Source organism: Astatotilapia calliptera, chromosome 14 (assembly GCF_900246225.1).
Source record: "Astatotilapia calliptera chromosome 14, fAstCal1.2, whole genome shotgun sequence".
Taxonomy (NCBI): domain Eukaryota; kingdom Metazoa; phylum Chordata; class Actinopteri; order Cichliformes; family Cichlidae; genus Astatotilapia; species Astatotilapia calliptera.
Genome location: NC_039315.1, coordinates 17,504,797 through 17,517,158, shown reverse-complemented (window position 1 = coordinate 17,517,158; position 12,362 = coordinate 17,504,797). Strand labels below are relative to the sequence as shown.

The 12,362-nt window shown below is 40.3% G+C and overlaps 1 protein-coding gene across 9 annotated transcripts in view; it reads left to right on the top strand.

Annotated features, from left to right (window-relative positions):
• dock10 (dedicator of cytokinesis 10) overlaps positions 1-12,362 on the top strand; it is a 65,561-nt gene that overhangs the window by 38,584 nt on the left and 14,615 nt on the right. For all 9 annotated transcript variants that reach the window (XM_026191308.1, XM_026191313.1, XM_026191307.1 and 6 more), the window contains exons 5-29: positions 138-210; positions 511-654; positions 918-1,052; positions 2,921-3,107; positions 3,882-3,967; positions 4,482-4,565; positions 4,687-4,845; positions 5,047-5,295; positions 5,434-5,556; positions 6,105-6,187; positions 6,278-6,400; positions 6,490-6,569; positions 6,657-6,844; positions 6,982-7,047; positions 7,138-7,230; positions 7,373-7,496; positions 7,590-7,711; positions 7,897-7,980; positions 8,836-8,928; positions 9,153-9,271; positions 9,562-9,631; positions 11,284-11,397; positions 11,483-11,554; positions 11,689-11,835; positions 12,171-12,254. In XM_026191308.1, coding sequence (XP_026047093.1) covers positions 138-210; positions 511-654; positions 918-1,052; positions 2,921-3,107; positions 3,882-3,967; positions 4,482-4,565; positions 4,687-4,845; positions 5,047-5,295; positions 5,434-5,556; positions 6,105-6,187; positions 6,278-6,400; positions 6,490-6,569; positions 6,657-6,844; positions 6,982-7,047; positions 7,138-7,230; positions 7,373-7,496; positions 7,590-7,711; positions 7,897-7,980; positions 8,836-8,928; positions 9,153-9,271; positions 9,562-9,631; positions 11,284-11,397; positions 11,483-11,554; positions 11,689-11,835; positions 12,171-12,254 — 2,902 coding nt within the window. The remainder of the gene's footprint in view (positions 1-137; positions 211-510; positions 655-917; positions 1,053-2,920; positions 3,108-3,881; positions 3,968-4,481; positions 4,566-4,686; positions 4,846-5,046; positions 5,296-5,433; positions 5,557-6,104; positions 6,188-6,277; positions 6,401-6,489; positions 6,570-6,656; positions 6,845-6,981; positions 7,048-7,137; positions 7,231-7,372; positions 7,497-7,589; positions 7,712-7,896; positions 7,981-8,835; positions 8,929-9,152; positions 9,272-9,561; positions 9,632-11,283; positions 11,398-11,482; positions 11,555-11,688; positions 11,836-12,170; positions 12,255-12,362) is intronic.

Sequence of the window (12,362 nt, the reverse complement as noted above, 5' to 3'; positions counted from 1 at the left end):
CCATAGTCATTTGCACAACTCAAGTGCAGCGCATTAAATTAATTCCAGAAGTCATTTCCCCTTTTCGTTGGTATATTTCATTGCCAGAGAGCCATATTTTTTGTCCATCTTCCTGACCTTTCCCTGTTTCCTTTTAGGAAACTGTACAAAGCAGAGAAGCTGCCATCCCACTCTTTTGAGATTGACTATGAAGATGTGGACAAGGATGAGGTCAGCAATGATGATCTTCTTCTCTGAAATGCTTTTGAGAGTGAATCCATTACATACTGGTTACATCCCAAGGCTCATGTTTAAATTAGTTTATTGAAGCCTAAAAGCCGTTAAAATGGACTTTGCAAGATTAGTTATATTTACAGGTCAGTGGGAAGCTGTTATGAGCATAACTGGATGGATTCAAGGAGTCTAGAAATTCTCCTTTCCTGTATCAATCATCTGCTCCATTCTATCAGAGGAACGAATGGACAGTTAATGCATCTTTGACTGATCACAGTCATTGTTGTGTTTTTGCAGGATACCACCTCTTTGTCGTCATCCAAAGGAGGAGGGGGCGGTGGAGGTGGTGGTGGGGGAGGCGGAGGGATTGGTGTGTTTCGTTCGGGCTGGCTGTATAAAGGGAACTTTAACAGCACAGTCAACAATAGCATCACTGTTCGGGTGAGGAAGTGTTGGATGTTATCTATTTTCATGCCCACGTGCATTTTATTTCTGTCTGGTCTTTTTTCACTTTTTTTTCCACCCAAAATGGTTTTACTTTATTTTCTGAACTGTTACAGTCTGTTAGAAATTAAACTGGGACTTTAATTGGTGACATACTTTTCAACACGATGAGAAAATATCCACATTATCCCATTGTTAAAGTTCTTATTCATTTACTTCAGCTAAGGAAATGAATTTTAATCATATTTCTGTCTTGACAGTCATTCAAGAGGAGGTATTTCCAGCTCACCCAGTTAACAGATAACTCCTACATCATGAATTTCTACAAAGATGAAAAGATCTCAAAGGAACCAAAAGGGTGCATCTTCCTCGACTCATGCACGGGTGTGGTACAGGTAGGCTTTAGTGCATTCTACATGTACATGCACTTTACCACAAAAGAAAAAAGGCAGCAAGAACATAGATAAAAAGCATCTGCACTCTAAAATGTTCTCTATTAGATTATAGACTGATTTAGGGGTATTTCCAGACATAAAGCTGCACCATGGCACAACCTGCCATGATCACAGGTTGCTCACTATTACTGCCTTTGCTACAACAGTAAAAATAACAGAAACAAATATGGGTGAAGGTATAAATGTAGAGAAACTGTATTAAAATATTTATTGATCTATTGATCTATTTTCTACTGTGTACCTGCTGTGGTCTGGATCAAAGGGGCAGCAGTCTGAGCCCGCACCTCTTTCTACTGAGCTTTTCTGGTGGCAATCAGAGATGTTCCTGCCAGCTGAGAGATCTAATCTATCCAGCGTTTCTTAGGTCTGCTCCAGGGTCTCCTCCCATTTAGACATGCCTGAAACACCTCATGTAGGAAACACCCAGGAGGCACTCTGGCCATATTCTCAAGCCGCCTCCTTCCACTTGGTGGGAGGAAAAGTAACAGTTTCACTTTGAGCTCCTCCCGAATGAGCATGCTCCTAATGCTGAGCCCAGCCAGCCTTCGAAGAAAGCTTATTCCTGTTGCTTGCCTCCACAGTCTCAGTTTTTTGTCACTACTTGAAGCTTCTGGATATACTTGAGGGTAGGAAAATATATGGATTGATAAATCGATGGCGTCAGTTTTCGCTCAGCTCCCTCTTCACCATGACAGACCTGTACAACATCCACATTACTACAGATGGTACACTAATCCGTCTGTCAGTCTGCTCCTCTCTCTCATCACTGCTCGTTCAACGAGATCCCGAGATACTTGATCTCCTCCATCGAGGACAGAAGCTTAGAGCCAGACTTCCTCACACTTCAGGAGGTGTTAATTCTAAGGGATGAAACACCTAAATAATCTATTTTAATGATTTCTGTTATGAAAACTATGAATATGTTTTTAGACTTAAAAGTCATAATGTGGACATGCTAGCAAATAATGCTACTACATTTTTTAAGAACTTGTGCATTTCATAATGATGAAATAATTATTTTAATATATAATTAATTATATATTTCAAACTTTGTTGTATATAAATTGCGAGCACCAGAGCAAGGTTACCTGTGCAGACATGCAATAACAAAACGCATGCTGCAGTCCAAAGATGATCTACAGACAGGACCTGCAACGCTTGTATTGTGGGTTCAACTCAGTTTATGATTACAAACGATTTCATATTTTCATGTATGTATCCAGTGGCTGTTAGTGCAGTTGCCAAAGCAATCCAGGTTTAAAAAATGACATGAAATGATGGCGGGCCCTAAGCAATCACGTCCTTAGCTTTCACAGCTTCAGGCCTCAAAACAATCGAAAAAGGTGAATTAAAAACAATACAGTTTTTATAGCCTGTAAACATGTTTATAGCTGCTGTAAAACCGGGTATTTTAACATTTTTAACTAATCTCTCTGTGGACTGACTTGCTTTTGGAACCAGCATCAAGTTAGTCCAAGAAATGGAGTTTTAGGGCTTCTACATTTGACCATCAATTTTCAGTCTGCAGGTTACTGCTTATATTAGAGTTGTGTGATCTAAGCTTTAATTTTAAAAGCCCTGTGCTCGAACTCCTATTAATAAAAAAAAAACCTATTAGGATAAAGCAGAATGAAAAGCCCTACTGACATTACCCTCTGCTCACTACTGAAAAATGTGCCTCTAGGAATGGTCACACACAGTAAAATGGCCTACATTCAAAAACTACATGTGTAGATGCAAAAACGTATAGCATTTTCCGAGAACTAAACCTGACCAGATTTTCCTTGCCTTTCATTCTTTCCCTAAAGAATAACCGCCTAAGGAAACATGCCTTTGAGCTGAAGATGAACGAGGTTACGTACTTTGTGCTGGCCGCAGAGAGCGAGCAGGACATGGAGGAGTGGATTAGCACGTTGACCCGTATCCTACAGATCAGTCCTCCTGAAGCACCAGCTCAAGACCGCAAGAGCTTGGAACTCAACGAACACCGGCAGGGTGAGAAAGAGTTCATGTAAAAGAATTAAGCTTTTTTTTTTTTTTGCATAATTCCAGCATCTGGATAAATTATGGGCACAATTTTATAGTCGATGTCAGCAGAAAGTGTAACCTTTTTCTCTCTGTCTGACTAAATAATGTCCGTCATCTTGCCATGACCTTAATGGGGAATTTCTACTGAGTCCATCACTTTCAGGAAATTAATCTGATACCCAAAAGTGACTCCACCTTGGTTCAGTGCATCAGATGTGGTGATTAACAATCCTTCTGTGCCAGTTGTGTGAGAGGCAGAGCATGGATCCACAGCCTGTAACGTAACACAAAACACTGATAGGGTATTAAAAATTGGTCCAGTGAAAAGTGAAGGTATGATGTAATGCCCAGAGCCGTCATGGCTCTGTGGTCTGTTAGCCTGCCTCTAAATCAGGCTGTGGGTGTGTGTTAACCTAACATTAATGAGCCCTTTTGTTCAGCCTGGCTTTTAGGAGAAATTGCTTCAGGCAGTTTGAAGGGTATATTTCTCTAGAAGCCTGCCTGCCTTATTATCCATGAATACCACAAATTGAGTCATATTTTATTCTGAGATGTATATGCCTGCTGACTCTGGTTGGTGTGTATTTAGACCAGTGAGTTGCTATTTAAGAAAATGTTATATGATCTGTAACATAAAATTCCCTGCTTAGATAAACTTTCCTAACCACTAAATGATGTCAGCCATCAGTCATAAATAAAAGTCGCTCTCAGGTGTCCTGATTGTGTTTGTTTTCTCTGCAGATGTGTTTGACCTGTCGTTAAGTGACTCCTGTTTGCAGGAAAATGAAGAAACCACAGAGAACGGCATCAATCCAGAGCTAGCAAAGGTTAGCTACACCAAAGGCTCACATGTTTTAGTCAGTGTTATAACTCAGCTACGACTACCAACACATAGTATTATCATATTTAACAGTACATGCGTGCACAGTATACATCCAAGTGTCTCAGTACCGGTGGTGGCGTGTTTTCATGAACAGCTCCATATTCTATGTGCATGGATCATCACCTGGTGATTATAATACACTGAAAAACATACTGAGACTTTAGGAGAAGAGCAGAAAACAAACTTGTCAGTGCAAGCATGCTGGTTTTATGAGGAAGAAAATTTGTTGTGATTTTTATCAGGCTGAAAAGAAACAATGTAATTGTATCTGTTTTCAAGAAAACTGCAGTCTATAAATTCAGGCGACCAGAATATGCTAGAAACACTCAAATCAAAGCAAAAGTGGAAAAAAGCACTCTATTTACAGATATCATAAATTACATTAGTGTAGCTATTATTTGCAATGAACTGCTCTCTGACTGCCTCTTTCTGACTTCCTGCCATCTTTCCTGTCGCAGTATATCTCGGAGACAGATGAAGGAATTCGTTCCGCCAGAAGAGAAGAGAGGTTGAATCTTTTCTCGCTCGATCCAGACACTCCTGTAAGTACAAATGAGTACATTATAACCACTGTAGACTACTTTTTACTTTATGCATTGCTGCACTTTGTAGTTGAATAAAATGAAGCTGGCCTCCGAGTAAATTGTGTTTCACTAACCACAGGCTCTGAGAAGCCCACGAAGTGAACATTCATCCACTGAAAGCACACCAGTGCGTCCTTTTGAGGAGAAGCTTGGCAGGAGATTTATGGCAACTTGCCGATCTTTCAACCTCATGCTACAAGGCTGCGTCAACGAGAGTGAAACGGGACCGGTCACTAATGTGAGCATAAGACACTCATTTTGCTTTATTGTGTTACTGTTTAATAAGCAGTTTTCTTTTAAACAGGATAAAACATATCGACATACGTTAGTGTTTTTTTCCAAAGGCATTTAAAAGACATATTATGCTGAGTGAAGCTTTGTCAAATTTGCTTTTTGAATAAATGTGCAGGCAATAACTGTGCTGAATCTGCACCACTAGATTGAACCCTTCTTCGTTTCGCTGGCTCTACTGGATATACGAGAAGGGAGGAAGGTATCTGCAGACTTCCACGTAGACCTCAACCACGAGGCAGTGCGTCAGATGCTCGGAGGCCTAAGTAACGGGACGGGGGCTCCGGGTACGGAGGTTGGAGGTCAGGAAAATGGCTTGTGTTCTCCTGCTGAGAGGAAGCCTGGTGACTGTTACCTCAGCCTGGACCTGGAGCACTGGCTTTGCTTTCCCAAACAGGTACGAGGACATTACTCCAAGTTAGGTTTTATAGATATAACACGAAAAGGGGAAAATAATGCTTTTTTTCTCCATTACTTATTCTGTATTTAATATGTACATAGGCTGTAATATGCTTCTTCATTGGTGTCCCTGCAGGCCATTTTCTCAGTGACCAACCCCCACACAGACATAGTGATGGTCGCAAGAGTGGAGAAAGTGCTCATGGGAAATATTGCTTGTGGAACTGAAGCTTATACAAAGAATACAGACTCCAGCAAGGTCAGAAACAAACTTTTGCCTTTCTGTTCATTCTAACTGTTTGAATCAGTATTTATATGACTTCATACCGCATTTATATCAACCTCTGATCAATAACAGAGAGCTAAAGCTTTTATAGTGTCTTATATCTAAATGCAGACTGGGAAAATGGGCCATGAGACATGCTGTTATTGTAAGGAAAATGCCTTAATCTAGTAAAAGAGTTTAGATTGACATTTGCAAAATTGTTTTTTTTTCTGTAAGACGAGTTATCTTCATCACTGAATGCCAGTCAAGCTAGATAGTTCAGGAATGATGTTTTTCCATCATTAATCCTAGACATTTCCTGGCTTTCCCCAAGGCCAGGGGTCCATGCGATCCTTGTTTAAGTGGCTAAGTGAATCAGCAGACATCCAAGCAGCTGCCAGAGTTACTGTATTAAATAACCTCTGATTTAGTCTGTCACTCTGTCAGGGTCAGCTAGAATTTAGGTATAGTGTTCAGGAATGTCAGCAGGACCTTGTTAACATTTCCCTCTCTACATGGTTCTGCTTTTGTGTCTTGAACAGACTGTTCAGAAGATTTTGAAGTCCAACAAACAGTTTTGTAGTAAACTGGGAAAGTACAGAATGCCATTTGCCTGGTCTGTCAGGTTAGTGCCGGTATTCATAATATTTTTGAACTTCCCCTAAAATCTTTTCCTCATCCATTGGTAATTTACATCTCTTTCTTCCCATTAAAGGTCAGTGTTTAAGGACAACCATGGAGCATTGGACCGAGAGTCTCGTTTCTCACCTCTTTTCAAACAGGAGAGCAACAAGATTTCCACAGATGACCTGATAAAGCTGGTGTCTGAGTACAAGAGGTAAGATAGCCTGCAGGCTTTAGCAAAGTAGTCTGCAAATAGTTTTCCAAGATTGGATCCACATTTTACACAAAGTTTTATCTTTACAGGGCTGAGAAGACAAGCAAACTACAGACTATTCCTGGGACACTGGATATCGCGTTAGACTATGTTCCAATGGAGCATCCTAGTACGTCTGCTGTTCATGTTCCCATTCTGCTTTCTTTTCCTCATCCCTTTCTCATTTCTACGTTTGACATACATCTTTTTCCATCAGACTGTGTGACATCCTCCTATATACCAGTGAAGCCCTTTGAAGACCTGACTAAACACCAACCCACAGTGGAGGTGGAGGAGTTTGCACAGGACACCACCAAGTTCATTCAGCCACATCGCGTCTACAAAAACCACATCTACGTCTACCCTAAGCATCTCAAGTATGACAGTCAGAAGAGCTTTGCTAAGGTATGCCCCTTAGTATCATTTACCACGACACTGAAATAAAGTTTTTCGTTTTGTTTTTATATGCTTCGTGTTTTGCTACGGTGCAATCCTTTTGAACGTATTTAGTCATTAACATCACAATGGTCCTCTTGTTCAAGGCTCGTAACCTTTCGGTCTACGTGGAGTTCCGCAGCTCAGATGAAGAGGTTGAAAAACCCTTAAAGGTAGAAAGCTACGCCTTCTGGCATACTTTACACGACTCGTCCTTTCTCCATTCAAGTCCTTTTAATCATGGAAAACTGCTGTTTTTACAGTGCATCTATGGCAAACCAGGAGGACCAGTCTTTACCACAACAGCCTGCTCCACCGTCCTACATCACTCTCAGAGCCCCGACTTCTATGATGAGGTGAAGACCATATTTGTTTCTCCATTCATCACATAAAGATAATTAGAATCTAGAAGTGGATCAGCTTTATCAACCTTTAGAAAGAACGTGTTTAAAGGTCTTTCTAAAGCACATAAATCATTAAATGCTGTTCTGTCTTCAGGTGAAGATTGAGCTTCCTACTCACCTCCATGAAAAGCACCATCTTCTCTTCTCCTTTTACCATGTCACATGTGACATTAATGCTAAGACAAATTCAAAGAGGAAAGAGACTCTGGAGACCCCAGGTGAGATATTGGTAGTTTTCCAGCCTGTAGTAGTTGTAGTTGTTATTTTTTGCCTTTTATTCAGTATTTCTTTTGTTTATTTGGTTTGTTTAGTGGGATATTCTTGGCTGCCTCTGCTCAAAGAAGGCCGCGTGTCATCTCAGGAGTTCAACATCCCCATCTCCTGCAACCTGCCTCCTGGATATCTGGCCATCAAGGAAGCCAGCAACACCAAGGTGAGACTGAGGGCAAAAATAGGAGGGTAAGAGACAGGCGAAAGGAGTGTGTAAATATTGCAAACCTTGCTGATTAATAGTAGCATTAATTTTTAAAGGGAAGCGTATTAAACATTACACCGTGTGATAGATTAGTGTGATATTTTTAGTCCTCACACACAAACTCTTCTCTTCCCTTTTGACAGAATGGAGCAGATATGAAATGGGTTGATGGAGGAAAGCCTATTTTTAAAGTATCCACCAACGTTATCTCCACAGTATACACTCAGGTACGACCATCATTTGGGATTCTGTGGTTTTCCCTCCTTTTTTCTGGCTTTGAAACTGCGACGACCTGGTGAGAACTTCTGTATGCCCACTCTTTGATCGGCATGTTTTGGGGTGGGTTATAGTCCCACATAACACTGAATGTACATGTATTCAGTGTGTATTGTGAATGAAATAAAAAACAAAACAAAAACAAAATAGATGGTTGGAAGGATTTCTTTCTGTTGTTCCAACCACAGTGCTATTGTGAAATGATTGAAAATGCTAAAGTGACTTGTCAAAGTCAAGCGTCCTCTCTGAGTTATCTCCTTTAAATGGCAATGAACATGAAAATAGCAATTAAATATCCCTAAAACAAATGCACCTTCCAAACTTCTGCAAACACGAGCCCCAAATGCACAATCAGCATCAAAGGGTAATGTGGTAATGTAGCGTGGCACATAAAAAAAGGAAATGAACAGTTTCTGTGCAGTTTGCTATCATGGGATGTTTGAAACCCTGCACAGCAGCTTCTTAATTGACTAAATCTCATCTATGCCTGACTTTTTTCTTACACTACAATAAACTGGCTTTAAAGTCCCTTATAAGACAGGGTAAATATACAGTCATATATGTAAAAATATGTTTAAAAAAAGAACAATTACAGCCCAAAACCTTTTATCTTTTACGCTTTAACGTTGTAAAATCCATTTCAGGTGTCTAAAATAAAACCAGGGCTGAATCACTCAACAACATAGTTGTGAGGTGCTGAAGTTCATATTTCAGCCTTAACTGTCGTTTAAAAAGGAAAGAGTCCACTAAGTAATACCGCAGATGTTAGCTGCTCATTTTTTCAAGAATTCCTCTCTCTGTGTCAGGACCCCCACCTGAACCGATTCTTCCAGCAGTGCCAGAAGAGAGAGCTGGACCTCTCTATACCTCCTACCTCCAACTTCCTCAACTGCCTGAAGGTCAGAGTAAAGCCGCTGTATCTCCTCAAATCTCAGTACTTGCGAATGAGACAAAAGCCAGAGCCTTAACTACCAAACACTGCTACACATCCTAATGAGTTCAACACTGTGTCAGCACGTCAGACTTTTACCAGCCCCTTCACGGTTTCTTCTTTACCCCTTTTTCACGCTTCAATCTTGTCCACCCACTCCTCCTCGCTCGCTTCTTTCCCATCCTTCTCCAGGGTCTCCTCAGCATGGAGAGAATCCCAGTGATAGTCCGATTTCTGCCAGTCCTCTTCAACCAGCTGTTCAAGGTTCTGACTCAGAATGACAATGATGAGGTCACTACTGCCACCACCAGGTAGGCAGTGGTACTACAGAGGTCCTTAATGCATTGATAATAGAGTCCTGGGTTTATCCAGGTGATGAAAGCAGAGTGAGAAAAAGAGTGTAGTGATTTATATTTCTGTTTGAGTCAGTATCTTCCCTTTTATTGTTGATGTCATTGAATTGCTACTTTGTTCTATAATTAATCCAGACTCACACAATAAGTTCATCCAGTGAAACAAAGAGAGAAATACAGCAATTCTTGATATTATTTAACAATGAAAGCAATTGAATAAAATCATTGTTGTTGGTCTGTGTCTACAGAGTACTGGTCCACATTGTTGCAAAGTGCCATGAAGAAAACCTGGATTCTAGCCTGCACTCCTACATCAAGGTATAAAAGAAGCTGGTGTGTGTGGTGAATACAGTGTGTTTGCATGCACATGCTCAGAAATATCATATAATAATTTAGAAGTCTGATATTTTCCACAAAGGAATGGAAACCCTGCTCTGGCTATTTAATTTGTGAAGAAAAACAAAACAGAAAAGGGAGCTGTGTGTGTGTGTGTGTGTGTGTTTGGGTGCATTTGGGCCAGCAACAGTGTGGCTAGGGCCACACGCCCAGAACGCTGTGCAAACATCAACACAGAAAAAAGGGAAAGGAGAAGAAGAGAGAGGGATTGAGCAGGAGGCAAACTAGGACATTCAGCCTGCTCAATCAAAAACACAAGGCATGTTTGTTTAGGGGGGAAAATCAGTGAGAGGATTAGAGAAGAGAGCAGGAGAAAGCACAAGACCTGTTTCATGTTGGCTACAGTGAAGGAAGACTGCAGAGCGTGAAGAGGCAGTGGCAGTGAGAAATGAAGGGAGGCAAAGAGAGAGGACAAGCAGAGTCAGTGGCAACAAGGTTGTTATAGTAACAGATTGGCACGATGTCCGGCAGTACTGGTGCCCAATTTAAAGTGCTGAGTGTTAGCTTGTATTCATTCTTTAACTACTAAGTGTGAATTGCATTGAGATTCAGTAGTGTCATTTGAACAAATGCAAATTATGTTGTAGTTTTTTTTTTTAAATATACGGGATTGAAATATTTTATTTGCTATAATTTCATATATTATTGTATGAAAGCATATTTTTTACAAATGCTTCTATAGAACTGTGCATATTAGTAACAATTAATTGATTAGTCCATAAAAATCGGAAAACAGAAAATTATGAGAATAATTTCTTTGTTTTTTTGCTGACTTTAGGAAATTGCATAGGGAATCTTTCAGTGTTTTTTTTTTAATTAGTCGTATATTTTTTTTCATTGAAAAAAAACCCCCAAACACATGTTACTAATAACTGAATAGCTGAAAATGATCTTAGTTAATCAAAACTTTTTTATATCCAAAACAACAAAACACAGAGAAAGAGCTGCAGCATAGTTATCTACAGCATGCCATTAAATGTCGTTGTGTTCACCAGACTGTTCAAAATAAGAAATTATTTGGTTTGCTGTACTGTATTGTATTTATTCTGAAAAAAAAAAAAAAGAGTTCATAATTCACTAGCTGGACCCACGTCCTCATTTTCGGTTTGACAGCATTTTAGTAGGTAAAGGTGAATGCTTGGACATGAATTGAGCTGTGGTTTGGGGAAGGACTCGAAGAGGACTGGCGGCGGCTCCCGGGCCTGGCAGATCCCCGTGTACTAAATAGGAGTGAAGAAGTTATAGAACTGAACAAGGAGGGAGGGTGGGGCACGTGAACGAGAATGAGCAGCTTGCAGAACTGGGGGAATCTATATAGATGATAACTGGAAGGAGCGTGTTTGGAGGCGTGGTCCCGCTCCTGAAATTCAGATACATCATCTCCAATTAAACAATAATTAAAATAAAGTTATAATTGTTGAAACTGTTGTATCTACTTCTCAACTCACTGAATACTTTCACTTCCCAGTTGGTATCAAAAAATACCCTCAAATCATTTAAAACAAATAAATTGCTACATGTGCACGTATGACTCATTTTTTTCCTACTCTCCGTCTCTCTTTCTCTCTCTGTAGTATGTGTTCAAGTCAGAGGACCATGGGTTTAGGACAGTTCATGAAGAGCTGGCTAAGGGAATGACTTTTGACCTGAAGAGCAATGAGCAAGCAGCTGTCAAGAATGTGCTGAAGGTTTGCTTCCATCCTCCTACTCACTCTTAATTACTCACTAAATACATGAACAGGATTGACCTACTTTAGCCTCTTCTGGTTGCAGTTCTCCTGGTTCTTCTTTGAACTTATCGTCAAGTCCATGGCCCAACATTTGGTTGACTATGACAAGTTAAAGGTAAAGTATTAAAATCCACTTCTACCTCTTCTAATCTCGTCAATTACTGACCACACCTGCAAGTTTTCTTTGCACTTCCCATCTTCCCAGTACATGCTGCATGACCATGTCTTGCTTAATCTTTGTTCCTAAAGCTTCCCAGGCCCCAGCGATTCCCCTCATCTTACCAGAGCCGTGTGGAGAACCTGGTGGAGACAGTGTCTGAACACATTTTCTGGAAGAACAAAGAGATGCCAGAAGAAACACGCAGTGCTAACTTAGCCGTGGCAGCTTTTGTGAAGGTGAGAGAATTTTTAGAAGTTATCTTGTTAATTCAAAGTATAATCTTAAAGGGAAACCTTGTCAAAAAAACCCCAAAATAACAAACAGGTTGTTGGTGCTTTGGACTCCTTCAAGTTTGAGCCCATGTGAAGAAAACATATACTGTATCACTGCGCTATTAGGCTTACAGCATTTTGCTCTTAGTGGGATCAATACAAACTGTGTAAACAGTCTGCAGATACAATTTGTTATCCATTGATTCCTCCATCTATGCTAAATGATGTGTCTCTTTCTGTTTTATTAAGTGATGCTTAGTCTGATCGCCAGTTTGACTCCAGTCTTTGTGTCTTTGCAGCGCTGCTTTACCCTGATGGACAGAGGCTTTACATTCAAACTAATCAGCAACTACATTAACATGATCACTGCTGCCGACAGCAAGGTAACAAAAAAAATCTCAATGAAACTGATACCAGGAAAGTAGAAATGAATCATACAGACGTTCCTTCTTTTATGTGTAGCTACACAATATGTTAATGTTGTTTTTGTG